The sequence below is a fragment of the Sorex araneus genome, chromosome 3 (genome assembly GCF_027595985.1).
Source record: "Sorex araneus isolate mSorAra2 chromosome 3, mSorAra2.pri, whole genome shotgun sequence".
In the NCBI taxonomy this organism is placed as follows: Eukaryota; Metazoa; Chordata; class Mammalia; order Eulipotyphla; family Soricidae; genus Sorex; species Sorex araneus.
The window spans coordinates 24,537,907-24,561,609 of NC_073304.1; the positions used below are offsets into that span (position 1 = coordinate 24,537,907).

General features: G+C 54.1%; 1 protein-coding gene and 1 non-coding gene across 2 annotated transcripts in view; one reads left to right on the forward strand and one right to left on the reverse strand.

Annotated features, from left to right (window-relative positions):
• Positions 1-303: 303 nt before the first annotated feature.
• The window catches only part of LRRC74A (leucine rich repeat containing 74A), a 32,500-nt gene continuing 9,100 nt past the window's right edge, over positions 304-23,703 (reverse strand). Inside the window, exons 4-14 of the mRNA XM_055130464.1 lie at positions 22,814-22,921; positions 21,121-21,217; positions 15,377-15,426; positions 14,963-15,044; positions 11,836-11,921; positions 10,989-11,183; positions 8,227-8,322; positions 4,559-4,705; positions 3,476-3,583; positions 2,641-2,723; positions 304-421 (exon numbers count right to left, since the gene is read on the reverse strand). Coding sequence (XP_054986439.1) covers positions 304-421; positions 2,641-2,723; positions 3,476-3,583; positions 4,559-4,705; positions 8,227-8,322; positions 10,989-11,183; positions 11,836-11,921; positions 14,963-15,044; positions 15,377-15,426; positions 21,121-21,217; positions 22,814-22,921 — 1,170 coding nt within the window. The remainder of the gene's footprint in view (positions 422-2,640; positions 2,724-3,475; positions 3,584-4,558; positions 4,706-8,226; positions 8,323-10,988; positions 11,184-11,835; positions 11,922-14,962; positions 15,045-15,376; positions 15,427-21,120; positions 21,218-22,813; positions 22,922-23,703) is intronic.
• Positions 20,379-20,482, forward strand: LOC129403908 (U6 spliceosomal RNA). The gene has a single exon (XR_008629550.1). It is a non-coding gene; the product is annotated as a U6 spliceosomal RNA (small nuclear RNA).

Genomic DNA, 23,703 nt, shown 5'->3' on the forward strand with positions numbered 1-23,703 from the left:
TTCCCGAAGCCGGCCGCGCCTCTCCTGGACTCAGCTTAGAACCACCCACTATGGTTTTTCGAACACAGACCTCACCTAGCAGCCCTCTTACCTTCTCCAGTGTCCCCCCGGATTCCTGGCCCTCAGCTTTGTGTGTGTGTAGGGGGGGGGGCGCTGGGTGAGGCTGCTGAGAACACCCCCGCCCCCGCCGTCACCAGAACCCGAAGCCGCTCCACACACAGCCCCGGCTCTGGCACCAGCAGCTCGCGGCAGTCCAAGCCTGACTTTATTCGGTGCTGCTGCTTTGGCCGTGGTGTCTGTCCATCAGTGTCCAGCAGGTGCTTCGCCCACTCCCGGGGCCACTGGGCCCACAGGAGCCCCTCGGGTCTGCATGCGTTCTTCCGAAGCAGGCGGCTGCCACAACTTCTCCCTTGCGATGACACTGTCCACGAGGTAAGGGACAAGGGTGAATGTCCAGGCAGCCTGATGGCTACTTGTCAGGATTAAGGGCAGGCTCTCCCCCAACAACCCAGACCCCAAGTACGAGCCCTTCCTCCACCCTGGTCAGGCCTGGGGATAGCCCAGCACTGGACATCATCAGTCAGGAACCGGCAGTTGATTAAAGTGACCCCCCCCTTTTTTTTTTTTGAACAGAGCACAGCCAGCAGTGCTCAGGGCTTACTCTGGCTCTGCACTCAGGTCTCACAGCCAGGAGAATCATACGGGGAGCCAGGGATTGAACCTGGGTTGGCCAAGGGAAGCACCCTGCCTGCCTGCCTGCTGGACTCTCTAGCCCTTTCATTGAAGTTTGTATTTTTTTCTTTTCAATTTTATTTTTATGCTTTTTGGGTCACACCCAGCGATGCACAGGGGTTACTCTTGGCTCTGCACTCAGGAATTATCCCTGGCGGTGCTCAGGGGACCCTATGGGATGCTGGGAATTGAACCCAGGTTGGCCACGTGCAAAACAAACGCCCTACCCGTCGTGCTATTGCTCCAGCCCCAAAGTTTTAGGATGTGTCAGAAGCTGGCGTGTCCCCTGCTTTGGGGGCATACAGAAACAGGGCATCCAGTACCACGCACGGTCAAAAGGCTGAGTTAAAAAAGACTGAAGGTGGAGGCTGGAGCGATAGCACAGCGGGTAGGACGTTTGCTTTGCCTGTGGCCAACCTGGATTCAATGCCCGGCATCCCTTATGGTCCCCCAAGCCCGCCAGGAGTCATTCCTGAGTGCAGAGCCAGGAGTCACCCCTGAGCACTGCCAGGTGTGGCCCCCAAATAAAACAGACTGAAGATGGACTGGTGGGATGGTACAGCAGGTAGGTACAGCAGGTAGGGCATTCTCCTGAATGCAGAGCCAGGAGTCAGCCCACTGGCAGATGGGACCAGCCCCCAAACAAAAGCCAGCAAAGGACTGAAGATGAGCACGGAGGACGGGGCAGCGGGGTCAGTCGGAAACCGTCTGGACTTGGGCCCTGCACAGATAGCACAGCTGACAAACAGCGTCTTCTGAGCCCGCTGCCTGCCAGGCGGTGTTTGGAGCACTTTACCGGAGCGGACTTATTTCATCTTCAGAAACCTGTGCTAGGGGCACTATCATTACTATTTTATTATCCCTATGATCCAGAAGGGGAAACTGAGGCACGGAGGGATTTTTTTTTTTTGGCTAGCTTGCCCAGGGATCTGCAGGAGCAGAGCTGGTACCAGAACTCCACTAGCCCCGAGCTCAGGACGACAGCCAAGCCGCCCCTCTCGGCCCACGCACAGACTGATCTCAGGGGCTCGGGAAAGCTCTGGACCAGGCCCCCAGCTGTTCATGCTTGGTTGCTCTCAGACTCCCCGCTGACGTGGGTGGGCTCAGAGCATACCAGGAACTGGTGCTCACAGCGGGGGTGGGGTGGCGAGAAGGAGCCACGTGCCACGGTGCTGCTCAGTGGGCCCTCCCAGCGCTGCAGGGAGAGTAACCCTCCGGTGCCCACCCGGCTCCCCGCCTTGGGGCCTGGGCAGCCTTCCCTGCAGCGCCAGATGGACCCGCCCGCCCACGGCAGGAGGCCAGGCCAGGGGCACGGGAGTGGCACGTCGTGTTCCTCCTCCCCTTGGGGAGAATGTGGAGCTGTGGCGGGACCAAAGGGGCCGACTGAACTGCACAGAATGGGGGGGCGCAGGGGGGTGATCCCAGAACCACCTGCGGGGCCCGACTGGCTCCGAGCACTTATCTCCTGGGACGCCTCCTAAGGCTCACCGTCCTGACGACAGCCTGGCGTGCCCGTGGCTCTGCCGTCAGGCCCACTCGGACCCTGTGCCTGCTGGGCAGAGCCGGGGCCCAGAGCGGGCTGCAGGGGTGCCGGCTGCCTTCATGGCCCTGAGCCCGGGAGTCCGGCCAAGGTCACGCAGAGGCAGTGCCTCACTTTCGCCAACACCCCACGGGCCCCCTTTGGGTCCCTCGGCCTCTCATCGAGTCTGTGTGCCTGACCCCCGGTTGAGACCTTCCCTCCAGCCCCCCGTGGCACCTGCACGCAGCCCCACGCGTGCCGGGACCTAAGGGCGCTTCCTGTCTTCTCTCAGCTGGGGGCTGGGCTTGGCAGCAGCCGGCCGGGGCCTGGTTAGTCCAGGTGCTCTAGTGTAGACCAGGGGCCTGCGTGAGGTCGTGGGCCCAGCCTACCTGAAGTCCACCATGCCCGTCTGGTCCTCGAGTTCCTTGATGAGCTCCCTGATGTGGTACCGGGTGAGAGGGACGTCGTGCTGCTGCAGAGGCCGAGTGGGAGTCGGGGTGAGGGAGCACTGGGCTCAGTCCCTCTCCTGCTCCAGACACGTGTGCACGCACACATGCGTGCTCACGCCCTCACACGTATGCCTATGCATGCTCCTGTGCATACACCCTCACGCGCACACACTCTCATGCACACTCATGTGCTCGTGTGATGGCACTTACACACACTCGTGTGCTCTCGTGATAACACTCATGCACACTTGTGTGCTCACGTGCATTTATGCACACTATGCTCACATGCATGTGCACACACACTGGTGTGCTCAGGTGATAACACTGATGCACGTTTGTGTGTTCGCATGTACTCACACACTGCTCATGTGCATACACATGTATTCACACACACTATGCTCATGTACATACATACTTGTGCACATTCTGCTCACGTGCATACACACTGGTGCACACCCAACACACTCTATGCTCACATGCGTGCACACTCATGCACACTCTTGTGCTCACATGTATACACAAGTTTGTGTCTATAGTCACATTTAGGTGTGTGCATGCTACACACATGTGTACCCATAAGCACAGATACTTATACATACACTGTCATGTGCTCACATACATACATGCACATACTCATACAGTCACAAGAACACACTTATACAAACATCACACGTGCTCACATAAATGTACACACTAATGCACACAGGCCCCCATGCAACCCCCCTCCCTGTCATGTGCTCACGTACACAGGTACACGCACCTACACACAGCATACCTGCACCAGAACTTTCCGGAACTCGCCTATGGGCATCTTGAGGGTTCCCTTGGGGTTCAGGCGCACGAAAAAATCTGTGATGGAGATTTTGTTTTGATCCGCATATTTCTGCAGAAGCGGAGACACCGAGGAAACGTCAGACTTTGTATTGTCTGTGAGAACTCCGTGGCCCCAGGACCCAGCAAAGGGAGACCTGTTCCAGAGCTGCAGGCTGAGGGCCAGCGGGCTGACGGTCACTAGCCGGGCCCACCTGGGCAGGACAGAGGTGGTGCCAGCGAGCTCTGTGTGCGCACAGGCCCACCTGACCCTTAACCAACGCATCCAAAGTGACTCTCAGCTTGGGGCTGCAACAGGGGTGCCATGGCCGGAACCCTGGGGGGCCCTCACCCCACCCACCCCTCTCCATAATGCAGAAGGGGAAATCTAGACATGGCACCCCCAAATGGGGTTTGCTGAGTGCCTTTGGGAAGCCACTGAGAGGTCCGTGGGGAGTCAACTCCTGGGCATGCTAAAGTAGTCTTTAAGAGCCTCCAGAACAAAAACAAAATAAACCTCTTCATGACAGCCCTCCTGGGGCAGGTGCTGACTTATGGCCATTTTACAGGCAGCAAGACTGAGGCACAGGGCCCTTCGGTGGCCACCCTGTGGTGTGACAGCCATGCTTGGAAGAGCCAGCTGGGAAAATGCTTCCCACTTCATCTCTGCCTTCCCCTTCCCTCCTCTGCTCGTCAGTAGCACTGTCTAGAACGTTCTAGAAATCTAGAACATTTGTAGTCTGTGATATCCCTGTTAGAGGGTTGTGCAGACGCTGTGGGAAGGGGAAACTGGGAAGCTGATTTGGGGCCAAAACCATTTTTGGGGGGTTTTGGGATCCTCTTCACCTGGATCATCTTTTTTTTTTTTTTTTTTTTTTTGCTTTTTGGGTCACACCCAGCAATGCTCAGGGGTTACTCCTGGCTTTGCACTCAGGAATTACTCCTGGCAGTGCTTGGGGGACCATATGGGATGCCGGGGATCGAACCCGGGTCGACCGCGTGCAAGGCAAACGCCCTACCCGCTGTGCTATCGTTCCGGCCCCTTCACCTGTATCATCTTGAGGCAGTTTTTCCATTTGGACGCCTTCTTCTTGGCGCTCTGGCCTTGCACGCTCTTGTAGCACACGTCCAGCTGCGGGTGCATGGCGTACACACCTTCCAGGATCTTGATGAACTGCTCGGACACCAGCACGTTCTGCGTCAGGAGGAGAGGGGCCCATCAGGGGCCGACCCGAGAGCCCATAGGCTCTCCCGGTGCCTCTGCAGCACCACCCACTGGCGGGGCGGGAAAGTCACGATTTTCTCAGCCTGGTAGACGTCTGCGGTGCCGAGGAGGCTAGCAAGGGGCAAGGGTGAAGGGCCCGGGTCTTACACTGGTGCTGGGTTCCGAGCAGCTGCTCAGGCAGGGGATCCTCATGTCCTTCCCCCCATCCTGTCACAGAGCACACGGGGACCCTCTTCGGAAGCCTCCTCGGAGCCAGGCTGAGGCCTGCGGGGTCCTGTGTCCTGTGAACAGGGCTCTGATCCATTCTATCCCATCCTCAGGGGAGGCCCGGAACGTCTCTCACCTTCTCAAAGACTAAAACTCACACTTGAGGAACTAAGCTCTTAGCGCTCGCCTTCTAGAGAAAGTTCTAGAAACATCTGCCAACCAAGAAAAGCCAATGTCATTGAGAGTTATGGGAGCACTGTGGGCACCATGGAGGAAGAGTGTAACTGCTCAGGGCTGACTCCTGGCTCTGTTCATGGATCACTCCTAAGGGTCTGTGGGGACCTTAGGGGGTGTGGGGCTTCAGACCCAGGTCAGCTGCCCACAAGGACAGAGTCTTACCCCTCCGCCCCCCAGTAGGCCTGTTAAGTGGCACTGGTCTCCCGGGGACTCTATGCCTTCTAGGGAGTCAGTAACAGCATGCTGGGGCCGGAGCAGTGACACAGGGGATAGGGCGTTTGCCTGGTATGTGGCTGAAAGGGGTTTGATCCCCCGCCTCCCAAGCACCCCCAAGAGTAATTCCTACGTGCAGGGCCAGGAGTAATCTCTGAGCACTGTCAGGTATGACCCAAAAAACAAAATAATAATAATAATAATAATAACAACAACATCATGCTTTCTTTTTGTGTGTGTGGTGTTAGGGATCGAACCCAGGACCTCATGCGTGTGAGACATGTGATCTCCTGAGCTACATCCCCAACCAACAGCACCCTTGCTAGTGTCCCTCAGATACACCCAGACTTGCTAGGACTCATGCCTTCTAGTCCATCCTGCAGGGGCCAAACCCAATAGCGCCCCCGTCGGAACCTATGACTCACTGAGGTTGAGTGATGTGAGGTTAAGGCAGCACCCGGGGATCAAGGAGAGAGAGAGTTGTAGGGCGGGGGTGAGGACACAGCCTCTGAGAGACAGAGACAGAGACAGAGAGACAGAGAGAGAGGGAAGGAGAGGGAGAGAGTGAGACACAGAGAGAGAGAGACAGAGATAGAGGGAAGGAGGAAGAGAGGGAGTGGGAGAGAGAGAGGGAGAGAGGGAGAGAGAGGGAAAGAGAGTGAGCAAGAGAGACAGAGAGACAAATAGAGAGGGAGGGAGAAGGAGAGGGAGAGAGAGGGAAGGAGGGAGAGAGGGCGAGGGAGAGAGAGGGAGAGAGGTTGAGGGAGAGAGAGGGAGAGAGAGAGCAAAAGAGAGTGAGTGAGAGAGCAAGAGAGAGTGAGTGAGAGAGAGACAGAGAGACAGAGGGAGACAGAGAGACAGAGAGAGAGAGAGGTAGAGAGAGCCAGTGAGCGTGCACCAGGGGCACGGGGCGGGGGGCTGGGCTGGGGAGAGCGCCCAACTGAAGGAGAGCATGTTTTGCCTGCTTGAGGTCCAGTTCTGCCCCAGGCACCACACAGGCCTCCAGGGCACAGTTGGAAGGAGCCCCTGAGCATTGCTGGATGTGTCCCCCCCCCCCAAAAAAAAAGAATAGAAAAGAGAAAGAGCAGTTCATGACAGAGAGGGGCCGGGCAGAGTGAGGAGAGGCTCAGGTGTGCTGTCCTGCTTCCCGATGCCTGAGGTCTATGGGTACTTCCAGCTTAAGTACCGGAGTGCCTTGTTTTGAGTGTCTTGTTTCATCCCTGCTAAGGCTGCAAAGGCAGAGAGAGCGCAACCGTGGATCCTGTCGGGTTTGGGGAAAAGGGTTTGGAGCGATAGTCCAGGGGGCAGGGCTTCTGCCTTGCATGCAGCCGACCTGGGTTCAATCCCCCCCGCCCCCCCCCCCCCCCCGCATCCCATACAGTGCCCCCGAGCACTGCCAGGAGTGATTCCTGAGTGCAGAGCCAGGAGGAACCCCTGAGCATCACCGGATGTGACCCCCAAACCAAGGGGAAGTATTAAAGAGGATGTTTTCTTTTGCTATTCCCTTCCTATGTTACCTTGTATCTTACCATTAACAGTATTGTAAGCCACAATGTCTAAAATAAAGCACAGAAATAAAATATAAATAAAAGGACTGGGTCGTTGCTGCCTCCGGGCACACTGGGGTGGGGTGGAAGTCTTGGCTTTGCTGTGCTTCTCACTTACTCTGTGGTCCCAGACAGCTGACCTAACCTCTCTGTTTAGTCTCCTTCTATGTAAATAGGAAAAAAAAAAAAGAAGGAAGAAAGCTCTTGTTTGGGGTTGAAGGATGTCTCCACCAAAAAAGCTGCTGAAGTGGGGCTGGAGCGATAGCACAGTGGGTAGGGCGTTTGCCTTGCACGCAGCCGACCCAGGTTCGAATCCCAGCATCCCATATGGTCCCCTGAGCATTGCCAGGAGGAATTCCTGAGTGCAGAGCCAGGAGTGACCCCTGTGCATCCCTGTGAATGCAACCATATTTGCAAACAGGGTCTTCGCAGCTGCCAGCTATTCCTCTCGTCGAAAACACCTGGTTGATGGTACTTTGCTCTGACACCCGCTGGGACACAAACTCTCCTCTCCCCACTGTCCCAGGAGGATCCCTTGGGTGAAAGGCAAAGTAGGGACAGGGGAGAGAAGCGTGGGATCAGGGGTGCCGCCTCCACCTGAGCCCAGCAAACGGCAGCAGGAGGCTTTGGCCGTCAGGCCCTGCTCGGAGCAGAGAGATCAGGGCACCTGAGAACTAGCCCAGCTTTCGGGCGGGGGAGGTTAGCCCGGGGAGTAAGTAGGGCGCTTGCTTTGCACAAGGCTGACCCAGGTTTGATCCCCAGCACCTTGTCCGTTCCCCAGCACTTTGAGGAGTGACCCCTGAGCACAGAGCCAGGACTAAGCCCCAGCACTGCCGTGGGTAGCCCCGAAGAAACAAAAACAAACGAACAAAAAAATGGGGAGAGGGAAATTCAAATTTGCACGTACTTAATTCCCCGACCCACCTGTGGTTCTGGCATCATTCTGGGAGCAGCGCCACCAGCAGAGCCTGGGAATTATTTGGGGCTGTGGAGGGGCAGGGGGGACTGCCTGCCTTGGTTTCCCACTCTGCTCCCAGGCTCAGACTAGGGTGCTCAGAGTTGGGGCTGCTGGGGACATGGTTCCTGACCCCACACTGAGGGCTCAGTGTTGCCCGGAACAAAAGGACCCCTGGAGAGGGCAAAGCCATACTCGCAAAGGAGTGATTTTCAAGGGGCACATGCAGGAGGGCCCGAGCGAGCACAGCTACTGGCCCACACAGAGGCCCGTGGTGACTGGCTCCCACAAGGGTACAAGCCAGTACAAGCCATTGTCACTTAATCACTCACAGAAATGTCGAGCTCTTCCATCACGGACTTGGTGTTCCTCCTGATGGCCATGATGAGTAAAAGAGCCCCTTCCACATTTATGGGGTTCAGGAAAAGCTGAGGGAGGAGGAGGAGATGGGCATGGGGAGGTCGGCTCAGAGCACAGCTGGTGTTTCTTTCCACAAAATCCCCATCCGTCTTCTTCCCAGACTTCTCTGTACCTGTCTCTATATGCACCTGTCTGTTAATCCCATCACCCACCCAACTGCCCACCTTTCTTCTCATCCACCTACCCACCCACCAAATCACCTGTACATATGGCTTCTCAACCATCCTTCCATCTATCCATCTATCAACCCATTCATGTTCTCTCACTGCCTGAATACTGACCCTCCTGTTCATCCATCCACTCATCCATCCATGCATCCGTACATCCATTCATCAAACTATCTACCAGTCTCACTGTCCAATCTCTGCCTAACTCACTATTCATCCATCTACCCATCAGCCCATTCAATCACCTGTCATCTCTCAAGGTTCCATGCATACATCCACCAATGAACTGCCTAGCCAGCTATTGAACTATTCATCCACCCAATGTCTTTTCATCTTACTGCTCAACCATCCATCCATCCATCCATTTGCCCAACCATATGTCCATCTCACTTCTCATCCATCCATCCATCCATCCATCCATCCATCCATCCATCCATCCATCCATCTATCCATCCACCTGTCCATCCATCCGTCCATCCATCCATCCGTCCATCCATCCATCCATCCATCCATCCATCCGTCCGTCCGTCCGTCCGTCCGTCCATCCATCCATCCATCCATCCATCCATCCATCCATCCATTCATCCATCTATCCATCCATCCATCTACCTATCCATCTGTCCATCCATCCATCCACAGAAACTTTGACCTTTCCTCACAAGGGGTGCCAAAACTCTGGGGATCCCTGCAGCTTTGCTTTTGAGCCATAGCCCTGAGGCAGGGCCCATCAAGGTGGAAGGGAACAGGGGGCCAGGACAGCAGAGAAAGACACTGCTGAGAAGAAAGATGGGCCTGGGGCCCATGTCCCACTGCCACCATCACGTAAGCTCATCCCCCGGCCTTGTTCCAGAGACTTGTAAATAAATCTCAAAAGATATCAACTAGTGGGACTGGAGTGATAGCATAGTGGGTAGGGTGTTTGCCTCGCATGCGGCTAACCTGGGTTCGATTCCCAGCATCCCATATGGTCCCCCAGGCACTTCCAGGAGTAATCCTGAGCATCGCCGGGTGTGACCCAAAAAGAAAAAAAAAAAGATATCAACTAGCCACAAAAATCTCTCAGACACGTGTTCCCAGCTGAGACTCCTGGTGCAGTCTTGGAGCGGGGCCGGTCAGCTCTCTCCCAAACAAAGCCTGTGGCAGTGGCCCCCACACCCCCAAAGCAGCCACCATGCCTCCGGCCAGACTGCCCAGCTGAATCTTCTGGACTTTCTGGAGCACGTGGCTGTGACATCTCCAAACTCGGCAACACTGACCTCCCGGTAGCAGCACACCAGCTTGGATGGGAATGCAACAGAAGCCAACCAAGCTCGACTAACAAAAACATGAACACCGAAGACTTAACTTGCAACGACAGCTCAGTAAACTCTCTTAAGAAAGGGACTTAATGTCCCCAGGGTGAGATAGAATAACTTTCGCAAATTGTCTTCTACAGAAATGTCTGTTGATCATCCTGTTCGCTACTTAGTGGGAACTGGCAATATAAAACGAGTTATTGTGGGCCTGCTACGGGGGCTTGAGGCTTGAGGGGTGGTTGGGAAAATGGAGACAGGGGTGGAGGGATTGGTGTTGGGATATTGAATGACTGTAAACCGAGGTGTTTAAACAAAGGGGTGGAGGAGAGGAGCCCGGAGCAAGGGAGGGCACCCTGCGGACAGAGGGTGGGGAAGCCCAGGCGGAGGAGAGGGGCGGGATCTTAGCAGCAGGGGAGGAGGCAGAGAGCAGGACTCAGGGTTTTGTTCAGAGAGCAATGGGCTGCAGCGGGCAGGAGAGCTTGGGAAAGACGCCAGCCATGGGAGGAGGGAAGGTGGGTAGGAGACAACTACCAGAGCCCAGGGGAGCTGAGGGTGGGGTGGGGCTTGCTGCGGAGGGGTAGTGGGGGAGGTAGGTGCCTGTAGAGCATGAGAAGATTCCCAGAGACTTTCTCCAGCGCTATCCAGTCCGTCACCCTGCTGCTTCTGCCTTGACAGATGTGACGCATGTATGCATGCACACAGGGTGTGTGCGGACATAGATACACGGGTCACTCACAGGCATTCCCACCTGGATGCAGGGAACATGCATGCACATGCTTGGCTATACACAGGTGCATAGACATGTAGGATCCCCAGATACACACACATATGCACACATATGTGGACACAGAGATATGTACAGATACACAGACACATGCAGGGAGACACACACACACTTCTCTTTCTGTGTCTCTGTCTCTGTCTCTCTCACTCTCTCTCACACACACACACATACACACACATGCACACATACACACTGGCCCATTTCCACCAGAAGGAACACACTTACATTCTTTTTTTTTTGGCTTTTTGGGTCACACCAGGCAATGCTCAGGGCTTACTCCTGCCTCTACACTCAGGAATCACTCCTGACAGTGCTGGGGGACTATATGGGATGCAAGGGATCAAACCTGGGTTGGCCAAGTGCAAGGCAAACGCCAACCCACTGGACTATTTCTCCGGCCACCCCCGCTCCCCCCCCCCCGCCCTTACATTCAGAATTTTGAGGCTCTCGTTGACCTCCAGTCCTCGGCTGATTTTGTTCACTCCTTCATTGCTGATGTCGTTGCTGCTGATATCCAGATGGGTGAGGCAGCTGTTGACTTTGAGGATGTCCCCAAGGGTCGAAGCCCCCTCATTCCTAAAGCCATTCATGGAGAGATACAGCTTCTCCAGGGTCACGTTCGTCTCCGGGAGAAAGGAGAAGAGAGCAGCGTCAGAGAGGAGTGCCTGCCCAGGGCCGCCACTCCCAGCCCCTTCCTGGACCCTGCTGGGTTCTGGGAGGCTGTGAGAGGAGAGACGGGCTACACCTCCCTGGACCCCCAGACCTCCCTGGATTTCACTGGGTCCGAGGCCTCACTCTCTTGATTTTTTTTTTTTTTTGCTTTTTGGGTCACACCTGGCGATGCACAGGGGTTACTCCTGGCTCTGCACTCAGAAATTACCCCTGGCTGTGCTCAGGGGACCATATGGGATGCTGGGAATCGAACCCAGGTCGGCCGCGTGCAAGGCAAATGCCCTACCCACTGTGCTATCTCTCCAGCCCCCCTCACTCCCTTGAGATGCCTTCCTTTGGGGCTCAGGCCATCCACCAGCTCCTACCTCAACTGCCCTCTCGAAGCACCCTCAGGGGCGCCGCCTGGGCCCTGCAGGATGAACTTACCTGGGCAGGATTTCCAGGAAAGAAACTGTCGGGAGAGACCGACCTACCCTGTGAAGAGCACTGAAGGGACCCCAGGTGCCCTCACCCCAGACCATGAGAAAGAGGTTCCAGACGGGGGTCGGGAGGTGGGGGCCGGCCTCACGCGGGCTGCACGCACGGCCCCAGAGAGCCCCTTACCCGGAGGCCACTGCACAGGGCCACGGCTCCGCGGGTGTGGATGTGATTCCAGCTCAGGTCCAGAGACTTGAGTCCGATGTTGAGGCCTGGGGAAGGGAGGGGGCGGCTCAGCAGCCCCCGAGCCCAGAGAGCCGGTCCCCTGGGGCCAGCGGAAGGCCGAGGGTCTGGGGAAGAAGAGCCCTCAGTGGACAGGCAGAGCCCAGCACTTACCCGGCTCATTTTCCCTGTTATTCATGCAGTGCCCGCCCGCCCAGGCTGCAGGTGAGTCCAGCTGCAGGCAGCTGCCCAGCCTCCGGACTGCTCTGCTCTCCTCACACCCCACAGTGCTCAAAGGGCTGGAACCGCCTCGCGCCACTCGCTGACGCTCAGGGCTGCCTGGGTATCTCCCGCCCACCCCCCCACACACACCACACACTTTCTTCTTCTTGCCTTTGAAAGGGAGAGATAAGCCCATGCAAGGGTTTTCTGGGGATGTCAACTGCCTCGCATGACGCCCGTCACAGACCAGTCACATCGTGTTGAGTAGCTTTAAACGAGTAATAGATGAAGTATTTTGTTCTTGCTAGAATGTTTTTGTAAAAGAATTTTCCAGCTCACTGATCTTTTGTACTCTTCTTTCTCTTCAACTACACCTGTAACTGCTGCGGAACACAGGGGTTGGCACGAGGACGGTCACTCAGCTCTGCCTCTGCTCCCTCCTGTACGATTTCTCCAGATGCCTGGGTCTACCTTCTGTCCTACCCGGAGGGGTGGACGTCTCATGTCTTTATTTTATTTTTTTCTTTTTGGGTCACACCCGGCTATGCTCAGGGGTTACTCCTGGCTCTGCACTCAGGAATCACTCCTGGTGGTGCTCGGGGGACCATATGGGATGTTGGGAATCGAACTCGGGTCAGCCGCGTGCAAGGCAAACACCCTACCCGCTGCACTATCTCTCCGGCCCTGTCAAGTCTTATAGTCCCTTTTGGGAGCGATCACACCTGGCAGTGCTCAGTGCTTCTTCCTGGCTCTTGATTCAGGGATCATTCCTGGTGGGCTTGGGGGACCCTACGGGGTGCCAGAGATTGAACCCAGGTGGACTGCTTATGAGGCAATCATCCTACCCACTGTGTTATGGCTCCACGCCCCCCAGGTGGAAATCATGACCCTGAGTTCCCTGTTCCTGATCCCAGTGACCCCCTGAATTTTCCCACCTTAGTAAAAGTCACCACCTCCAACCAGAAGCTAAATGAGGCTATCACGAGTGTGTGTGTCTTCTTGTGCTTTCGTTTGTTTGTCCCGGGTCGCACCCAGCTGTGCTCAGGGCTTGGTCCCGGCTCTGTGCTCAGGGATCACTCCTAGCGGGTCATGGGGGACCATAGGCAACATTGAGGATTGATTCCATGTCCATTGGATGCAAGGCGAGTGCCCTACCCACTGCACTCTCCTGCCCCGACTCTTTCCATCAACTAGTCCTTGTGTCTTTCCCTCCAACGTGTGTGCCCAGAGCCCCCTGCACACATCTCCCTCCTCACTTTGGTCCCCAGCTCCCGTCCCCACTGGCTCCGACTGCCCCAGGCTGGTCTCCCTCCCTCCAGCCCACTTTCCACATCTGAGTACAAACAACAACAATGTTTCTAAAGCTGCCAGTCGACCTTCTCCTGGGGCGTGACACGGAGCCCGGCCCCCAGAATCAGAAACCCAAATAAGCCCACGGTGGCCCCCAGTCACCAGGAACCTCCCTCTGTGTGGGGCTGGGGGGGGCCCTCTGCAGCAGGCACAGAGACCCCACACGGAACGAGGACTGGGAAGGGAGGTCCAGGGAGGGCGAGCCCCGTTCTTGCTGTCCCGGTGGGGCTGTGATCGCAGAACTCCCAAGGCTGTTTCTCCTCTGACCCTCAGGCTCCAGGGGAAAATCATCTATCCGGAGGGGCTTTCTCTCATCGTCCCGGCCAAAGGCGCTCCCAGCGCCCCTCCGAGAGGGAGTCCTCCCCTCTATTCATTCATTCCCGGGAGGAGCATTTGCGTTTCTCGCTTGCTTTCTCTGTCATAACAGTTTGGCAATGAAGCTCCTGACGATCTCCCCGATCTCCCCGATCGATTGTCGGTGGAGACAGATCGTGGGGGATGTGCTTTCTCGCTTGCACTAAATCGCATCATATTGCTCTCCAACGTGCCTCTGCCTAGCAGCTTCTGAGCGCTCTCATCTCTCCCCCCGGCATTCACTGTCCTCTATGTTCTCTGAGCTGAAAATGTTGCAGCTTGGGTAGATGACAAGGGGGATGTTTGTGTTGTTTCGCTTTGCATTTTTCCCCCCAGTGACTAAAGCGTTTTGGGGATTTGGTTTCCTTTGTCCACGTAACTGCAGCAGCGTCCTCTGGGAGGAGCCGTCCTGGCTTAATGGATTCCTCTGCCGTTGAATCACTCTGAACAGCCTCTTCTGTATTCTACACATGCTGCAAATAGCTATTCCTGTCTATGGATTGTCTTCCAACGGGGTCCACAATGCTTTTTCTTTTTCTTTCTTTCTTTCTTTCTTTCTTTCTTTCTTTCTTTCTTTCTTTCTTTCTTTCTTTCTTTCTTTCTTTCTTTCTTTCTTTCTTTCTTTCTTTCTTTCCTTCCTTCCTTCCTTTTTTTTTTTTTGCTTTTTGGGTCACACCCAGTCCCAGTGATGCACAGCGGTTACTCCTGGCTCTGCACTCAGGAATTACTCCTGGCGGTGCTGGGGCGGGGGGAACGATATGGGATGCAGGGATTTGAACCCGGGTTGGCCGCATGCAAAGCAAACGCCCTGACCGCCGTGCTATTGCTCCAGCCCCGCCACGATGCCTTTTCTTACAGGAGAGTTCCAAACTTAGGGGTCAGATAGCGGAATCCCTTTTGTGGCAATTTATGCCCACCATGCAAACACCGTGTACCGTGCACCCGTCACCCCAGGAAGTCGGCAGTCGGTTTCTCTGTTGGATCCGTCACTTGCTGTCTTTCGTGCCCACCCGTCAGGTGCTGGCGTCTGATCAACTCCCTTTCATGGGATGTCTAAGGCACGTTGACAACCCGAGTGTTTAGTCAAGACGGGGAGAGGTGACTCTACAGAGCAAAGGTCCCTGTCCCTCCCCCGGGAGTCCTCCGCGCCCCAGGAGAGACTTACTCAGCATCAGTCCCAGCTCCTCCCCTGCCTTATCAGCGAATTCGTTGTGGCTGAGATCCAACACCTTAATCTGGTAGTTGTACTAGAGAAAGCAACAGTTGGAAAGAGGTCACTGAGGTCTCCTGGGGGGTAGCGAATGCCTCTCTCTCCTCAGTCAGGAACCCCAGCCTCCAGGCCTCCCAGTCACCCCACCCGAGGAGGGCTGGGTTTCCTCCACCCCGGCAGCTGTGCAGTCAGCCTGCCTCACCGGCACGCACCTATGTGAACCCCCGGCCATTTGCTTCGACTCTTCTCAGAGCCGCAGCCTCTCTGCTTCCCGGCCACGGAAGGAGTCTGTGTTCCCGGCTCTGCTAGCCCCCACGCTCCTCCCCTACCTCTTCGTGCTGCTAGTCTGCACCAGCCCTCACTTCTTACCGACAGGGCTTGGCAGAGCAGCTCCGCGGCGCTGTCCCCGAGGCAGTTTCCTGCGGGGAAGGAGGCGTTAGCTGGTCCTCCGAGCAGGGCTGCCTCTGCCCTCCCACAGCCCACTCGCGCCGGTGTCTGTCCTTTGGGGTGACAGGCATGGAAAAGGCGGCGGGTTCTTTCAGCAAATAGACAGCTGCAGAAGGAAACAGGTGAAAAGAGGCGCCCCCATGCCACCCCCATCCCCCTTGCTCTGCTCCACAGTGGCCAGGGAGTGGCAGGAGTCGGTGCCCGTGCGTCCAGCAGCACCCCTCTGTAGCCTCGCACCCAGAGCCTGCAGTTATTACGAACACTGCAAAGTCACATCTACGCAGCCAGGCTGGGGCTGGAGGTGAGGTGAAAGAAGTCTGCTACACAGGCAAAAATCTAACAGGTACCCAAAGGCTCCAGCTGACAGTGCTCAGGGCTTACTCCTGGCTCTGTGCTCAGAGATTACTCCTGGTGGGCTCAGGGGAACGTAGGTGGCGCTGGGGTTTGGGTCGACTGTGAGTCAGGCAAGCACCTACCCACTGTCCTATTGCTCTGGCCCTCTTTTAGTTTTTCTATTCTCTGTAACTCTATCTTGTAGTACTGCAAAGAGAGAGAAAGTACCTATTTTCCTAGCTACTAATTTTCTTAGCATGTCTTCTTTTTTTTTTCTTTTTGGGTCACACCTGGAGAGGCACAGGGGTTGCTCCTGGCTCTGCACTCAGGAATTACTCCTGGCGGTGCTCAGGGGACCATATGGGATGCTGGGGATCGAACCCAGGTCGGCTGCATGCAAGGCAAATGCCCTCCCCGCTGTGCTGTTGCTCCAGCCCCAACATGTCTTTGATTTGCTGCTGAATTTCTCTGCTGAGTCTTTCATTGTTTGTCTGCCTTTTCATTTCTAGAAGTTTTACATGGAGGAAGTTTGTTTTTCATTATTTATTTATTTATTTTTTTGCTATTTGGGTCACACCCAGCAATGCACAGGGGTCACTCCTGGCTCATGCACTCAGGAATTACTCCTGAAGGTGCTCGGGGGACCATATGGGATGCTGGGATTCGAACCCAGGTCATTCGCATGTAAGGCTAATGCCCTACCCAATGTGCTATTGCTTCAGCCCCATGAAGTTTGGGTTTTTAAAAAAAAATTATTTATTTATTTATTTTTTAATTAGTGAATCACCGTGAGGGTACAGTTACAGATTTACACATTTTCATGCTTGTGTTTCCCACATACAATGTTCGAGAACCCATCCCTCCACCAGTGTCCATTCTCCACCACCAATGAACCCAGTATCCCTCCCACCCCCCAATCCCATCCCCCTCCACTCCACCCTGCCGCTGTGGCAGGGTATTCTATTTTGTTCTCTTTTTCCTTTTGGGTGTTGTGGTTTGCAATAGGGGTATTGAGTGGCCATCGTGTTCAATCTCTAGTCTACTTTCAGCACGCATCTCCCTTCCTGCGTGGGATCTTCAATCACATTTTACTTGGTGTTCCCTTCTCTATCTGAGCTGCCGTTTCCCACAGCATGGGAGGCCAGCTTCCAAGCCATGGAGCCAACCTCCTGGCACTTATTTCTACTATTCTTGGGTGTTAGTCTCCTACTCTGTTATCTTATATTCCACCAGATGAGTGCAATCTTTCTATGTCTGTCCCTCTTTTTCTGACTCATTTCACTTAGCATGAAAAGTATAGTCGAGAGATAAACCCGGAGCCGCTGAGCTCGAATCGGACCCTCTGCGGCGCTTAAAGACTTTGACTCCAAAGATGTAACACATTCGGGCATCCAGCGCAGCACCCGAGAGCAATGCATTGGGACACCAAACTGGGCTACAACTCGGTGCTGCTGGGGGTGGATTTTTTTCCCCCCCACCCTGTCTTCCTGCATGGAAAGCGGCGGGCTGGCGGCACCATGTGGCAGGCGCCATCTTCTGATTCCAGACCCACAGGTATTCGGATTTTACTTTGGGGGCTCCCAGGAACTCATGGGAAGGGGGCGTAACCGGCACGCCCTCGGCCCAGATAAACCCGGAGCCGCTGAGCGCGAATCGGACCCTCTGCGCCTAAAGACTTTGAATTCAGAGACTTCTTACAGCAATGCACTGGGACTGTGAGCTGGGCTATGTAATTTCTGGCAGAATTCTCCCTGGACTTTATACAGAAATCCAAAACCGCGCGGACGCCGCGTCCGCGCGACTTAACATTTATAATTGTTCAGCAATGTGAATTGGTTCCATTTGAACAGGTCTGACTTGGGGGGGAAACTCCAAATAATAACAGTAAGTTTTTGTTGAAAATATTGAAGGTTTTTAATGTAGCAGCCACCTCTGGACTGTGAACTAAGCAAACGCCCCACGCTGGCCGACGTGGCGTGGCGTACACCATACTATGAGGCGCAGGAAGGGGGATGAGGGGGAAAAAGAAAAAAAAAAAGGGAAAAGGAAAAAGAGAAAAAAAAAAGAGAGAGAGAGAGAGAGTTATGTCAACTATAGTGAATTTTGTGTTGAATTATGGAATGTAATCAAGGTAAAGAAAAAATGAAGTCTCGCCATTTCTCCGCGCCCGCACCCCCAGAATGACTGACGAAGAGGATGGAGCTGCTTGGGACACCGGCAGCCCACCAGCAACCTGCAGTATGTGACTTGAGAGTTTCCGCCAGGCCCCCCGAGCGGGGGCCTGGCGTTTCTCTTTTTTTTTTTTCTTTAATCTATCTCTCTTCCCCTCAACCTCTGGGCACAGCACAGCATCTACCCCACTTCTGAGCACAAAATGGAGAGACGCACCCAAGTGCGCGGCGCGGCTGGCGGGGGATCGAGGGCGGGGAAGTACCGGTCTCCGCCCACATCGGACACTTAAAGAGAGTGCAGCCACGTGGGCTTTCCCATTTCTCCGCGCCCGCACCCCCAGAATGACTGACGAAGAGGATGGAGCTGCTTGGGACACCGGCAGCCCACCAGCAACCTGCAGTATGTGACTTGAGAGTTTCCGCCAGGTCCCCCGTGCGGAAATCTCTCTCTCTCTCCTTCAACTTTTTCCCTGGACTTTAGACAGAAACCCAGAACCCAGAACCCAGAACCTAATGTCATCTTATTATCAGCAGTATGTAATGGTTCCTTCTTAATGGGTCAGACTTTTGTGGGTGATCCTAACAAGAATAGTAAGTATTTTGTTGAAATATTGAAGGCAATCAAAATGGTAGCCATCTCTCTAGACTGAACTAAGCTATATCCCCACGCCGGCTGAGAAGAAATATCCTTCTTTCTCGGGAAGAAACGTGGCGTGGTGTCAAACATAGTGTGATGTCCATTAAGCAAACAGACCTGGTGGCGTGAGAATGGGAAATAAGGGGAAAAATTAGGTGCATGGACCAGCGGGACGCTGGTGGTATCTCGAGCCGGAGCCGGAGCTTTGGTTCCAGAAACGGCTTGCAGACACTCTACTAGACTATCAACTAAGCCAGAGCCCCACGCCGGCTGATGACGGGAAATAACCATCCTCTTCGGTTTTTTTCCCTTTGTCAGACAGCGTGGCGATTACTAAACAGGCGTGAACTCGGTGGCTCGGGGCAAGGGGGAAAAAGAAAAGTTATGTAACAAACAGCAGGACTTAATATCTCTATATGCTTAGTAATGGAGAATTATCAAATGCCTCATTGGCAATAGGACTGTCTTTTTCTATTTGGGGGGAAACCCCAGCAACGGTAGTGAGTTGTGTGTTGAAACATGGAATGTAATCGAGATAAGCGCAAATGAAGTGAAACTTATCACGTACAAGGGTGGGGACTAGGGAGGTGGGAGGGGGCGGCAGATATACTGGGGGGGTTGGGGGTGGAAGATGGGCACTGGTGAAGGGAAGGGTGTTTGAATATTGTATAACTGACATAATCCTGAGAACTTTGTAACCCTCCACTTGGTGATTCAATTAAAAAAAAAAAAAAGAAAAGTATAGTCGAAATGACATCTGCACTTATATGTTCATCGCAGCATGTTTACAATAGTCAGAATCTGGAAACAACCCGAGTGCCCGAGAACAGAGGACTGGCTAAGGAAACTTGGGTACACCTACACAATGGAATACTATGCTGCTGTTAGAAAAGATAAAGTCATGAACTTTGCATATAAGTAGATCAACATGAAGTTTGTTTTTTAAAGCAGGGCTTTGTTCTGTTTTTTTTTTTTTTTTAAATGTCATCATATTGAGCTTAGATTATACATGGGCACAAGAAACTCTGCTGCTTATGTTCCAGTCAATTCATGGAGGTCTGAGGAGGTTTGGGGAACCCAGAGCTGCTCAGGTCAGCCCCCAATGGACAGGTCTGTTTTCTTAAGTTCCTGAGGCCAGTGCCAACAGCTTTCTTAACGCTTCTGTCTCTTGTGTGGCCGGTTTGAACTGGGAGCCCAGCTTTGGTGGAGCTTTAGCTCTGGGTGTCCAAGCAGCTCAGAGCCAAGTGAGGGGCGCTTCAGAGATGCGTGTTCTATTATTGTAGTGCCACCTGATCTCCCCCCCTCCCCTACCTCTCCCCCCACCCCGCCCCTTCCCTGGGCATTCCCAGCCCTGTATACTCTCAGATTAGTTCCTGCATTTGGGCAACTAACAGGAAAATGATGAAAGTGTTAGTTCCCTAAGCCCACGAACGAACACTTGGGACTTTGAATTTGAATGGAACTAGCAGACCTGGAGCTTAATACAAATTCAAACCCCAAGCCCCAGAGAGGGCAGATCTAGGGATACTCAAATTCCCTTCCCCCCCCTTTCTGTGAGAGAGATTAAAAAATTAATTAAAGGGGGGGGACTGGAAAGATAGTACAACAGTGGGGAGGGCATTTGCCTTGCACACGGCTGACCTGGGTTCGATCCCTGACATTTCATGTGATCCCTTGAGCACCGCCAGGAGTGATTCCTGAGTACAAAGTCAGCAGTGAGCCCTGAGCATCGCCGGGTGTGGCCCCCAAACAAACAAAACATGAATTAAAGAGTAGAGACACAGTGCTCGCTTTAGCATCACATGTTCTAGAACTAGACCGCTACAGAGAGTAGCCTGGCTCCTGAGCAAGGATGACACGCAAATTTGTAAATCATTCTGTAGTTTTACCTGGAGAAAAAGTAGCACAGAAGAAGATATCACAGAAGAAACTGAAGAAGCAAAATGTATGGCCCAGGAATACACTAGGCATAAAAGCAATAGAAATCTAAGTTCAAAAGAAAGAAAATGAAAAGAGAGAGAAGGGAACACCAAGCCAAGGATGCTTGGAGGCCTCACTCGGGATGGGAGATGTGTGCTGAAAGTAGACTATAGGCCGGACATGGTGGCCACGTATTACCTGAATTGCAAGTCATAACACCCAAAAGGAGAGAGAGAGTAAAAGGGAATGTACCTGCCACAGAGGTGGGGTGGCGGGAGGGATGCCGGGAACATTGGTGGTGGAGAATGGGCACTGGTGGAGGGAGGGGTATTTGACCATTGTATGACTGAAACATAATTAGGAAAATGTGTAAGTCTGCAATTCTATCTCACAGTGTTTCATTAAAAAAAATTAATCAAATTTCAGAAAAAGAAAATAAAAGATACCCAAGGGCGGGGCGATAGTGCAGGGCCTGCCCCCGCTTCACTCCCTGCCACCTCAGGGTTCCACAGCCCTCAGGCCTGCCGCTGCCCGGCCTGTTCTCCAGGCTCCTGACCCCGCCTCTCCTCCTTCCCCACAGCCGCTCCCTCTGCCCACCAGCCCACCTGAGAGCTGGAGCTTGGAGACGGAAGAGGAATTTTTCTGAAGGAAGTCTGAGATGATTCTGGCTCCCTCGAATCCCAGTTGGTTTTCGGAAATATTCTAAGAGGCAAGAAAGCGCTTGAGGGTCGGAGTGATAGTACAGCGGGGAGGGCGCTTGCCTTGCAAGAGGCTGACCCAGGTTCGGTCCCGGGCATCCCACATGGTCCTCTGAGCACGCTAGGAGTAATTCCTGAGTGCAGAGCCTGGAGTAACCCCTGAGCATCACTGGGTGCAGCCAGAGAGAGAGAGAGAGAGAATGGGAGAGAGAGAGAGATAGAGATAGAGATAGAGAGAGAGGAGAGACAGAGAGAGGAAGAGAAAGAGGGAGAGAGAGGAGAGAGAGGGAGAGAGAGAGAGGGAGAGAGAGAGGAGAGAGAAACAGAGAGAGGGAGAGAGAGAGGAGAGAGAAACAGAGAGAGGAAGAGAAAGGGAGAGAGAGGAGAGAGAGAGGAGGGAGAGAGAGAGGAGAGAGACAGAGAGAGAGGAGAGAGAGGCAGAGAGAGAGAGCGAGGAGAGAGAGACAGAGAGAGAACGAGCACTTGAGTTTGGCAAGATCTCACAGGTCAACTGCAAAAGGAACCGCTGATGTGGGAGGGGGGAGTGACACGCCCTGAGGCCTGCCCTGAGGGAGGCAGGGAGGAGGGTCAGGGAGCACTGAGGAGAGGGATTGGAGTTAGCCCAACACAGCGTTCTTTGGGTACTCTGTCACCAAACTATTGAAATGAGTTTTGGACAAAGTCACTGCCAGTTCTCTTCACCAATGGACGAATCCTCATGGAAGGAAGGAAGGAAGAAATGGGAAAAAAACACGGACATAGTCCCTTCATGTAGGGAGAGAGACTGTATACCAACAAGGAGAGAGACTGTATACCAACAGCCTTTGTTTGTTGCAGGGCCACACCCGCAGTTCTCGGGCTGATTGCTGACTCTGCTCGGGGCTGACTCCTCCTGGAGCCCAGGGGGACCAGATACGGTGGCAGAGATGGAACGGGGATTGGCCATGCAGGTGTGAAGGCGCCTTACCTGCTGCACTGTCTCTCCTGCACCCCTTTCAATTGTTTAAATTGTGGTAAAATAGACATACGGCATTTGCCACTTTCACCTGGTCTTTTTTCTTTTCTCCTTCTTTTTTTTTTTTTTTTGGTGGGGGGACACACCCAGCAATGCTCAGGGGTTACTCCTGGCTCTGCACTCAGAAATCACCCCTGGCGGTGCTCCGTGACCATATTTGGTGCTGAGGCGTTGAGCCCAGGTCGGCTGCAAGCAAGGCAAGCGTCTCTCCCCACTGTTCTATGATTTTGGTCCTTCCTTTACCATTTTTATTTTATTTCTTTTTTTTTCTCTTTCTTTCCCTTTTCCTTTACCATTTTTAAGTGTACAGAAATATATTCGCATGGTTGTAGAACTATCACCTTTCTCTACCACAGACACCGTCCTCCAGGAAATGATCTCCTGTCTTTGTTTTGTTGAATAAACACAGTTCGAGGCAACTCTGTGGAAGGGAGTTTCAGCCCTGCTGAGGGGACGGCTCAGGTCCAGCCAGACTCGGTTTCCCAGGTTCCCCTGAGGGCCACAGGGAGCTTGCGAGGGCTAGTGTGGGCTGGGCTGTGAGATGGGGGGGGGCTGTGGGGGAGGGCAGTGGGGGGGGGGAGGTACCAGCTCCTGCAGGTAGTAGTTCTCCTGGAGCATCTCCATCAGGTACTTCGTGCCCTTCTCCGTGATGAAATTGTCTGCCACCTCCAGCGTGGTCACAGTTGTGTTCGACTTCAGCCGCCATGCGGGGGTGGTGGGGAGTGGGTGGAGAAAGACAGCTGGTGGGTGACCTCAGTTCCTGGTCTCCTGGCCCCTTTCCGGAAGCTGTGCATTTTCCTGGACATCCCGCCCCCCATGGCCGAGAACAGCCCTTCTAGAAGTGGGCGTGGGAGAAGCCAGCCCACCCCGAGGTACCCGGACCTGGCACTTATCTGGCTCTTTGTGTGTCTGTGCGTTGGGGGTGGGGTGGGTGGTTGGGGGTCCCACTTGGCGGTGCTCGAGGGCTCTACCTGGTTCTGTGCTCAGGAGTGCCCTCTGGCGGTGTTCCAGAGGGCTCGCAGTGCTGGGCTCCCACTGGGGTAGGTTGTGTGCAGGGTAAGCACTCTAACCCTTGGACCGTCTCTCTGGCCCCCTCGTGAGCATCTTTACCCAAAAGGATTGGGGGCGGGATTTATAAGAGGGATGTGAAAACATTAAAGTCAGGAAAGTAAGAGGCCCAGGGAGGTATTGAGTTGACTTGAATTATTTTAAGAGGACACAAAGATTAGCCCAATTAAGGAGGACATTGAAGCAAGGCTTTAAGAAACTTTGGCTGTGCCGTCTGTCACCCAGCCCAGGCTTGGAAGAAAGCTCCTGGCCAGACTTCTCCTCAAGGGCTGCAAGGGGCTGGACTTAACTCCTCAAGGACCCTGTAGGACAAACTGCTACTTCCTGGGTGTATCCTCCCGGAGGAAGGCCAAGGAAATGACTTGGGATCTAGGGGGTGGGGTAGCTCTCACTGAAACAATTCCCCC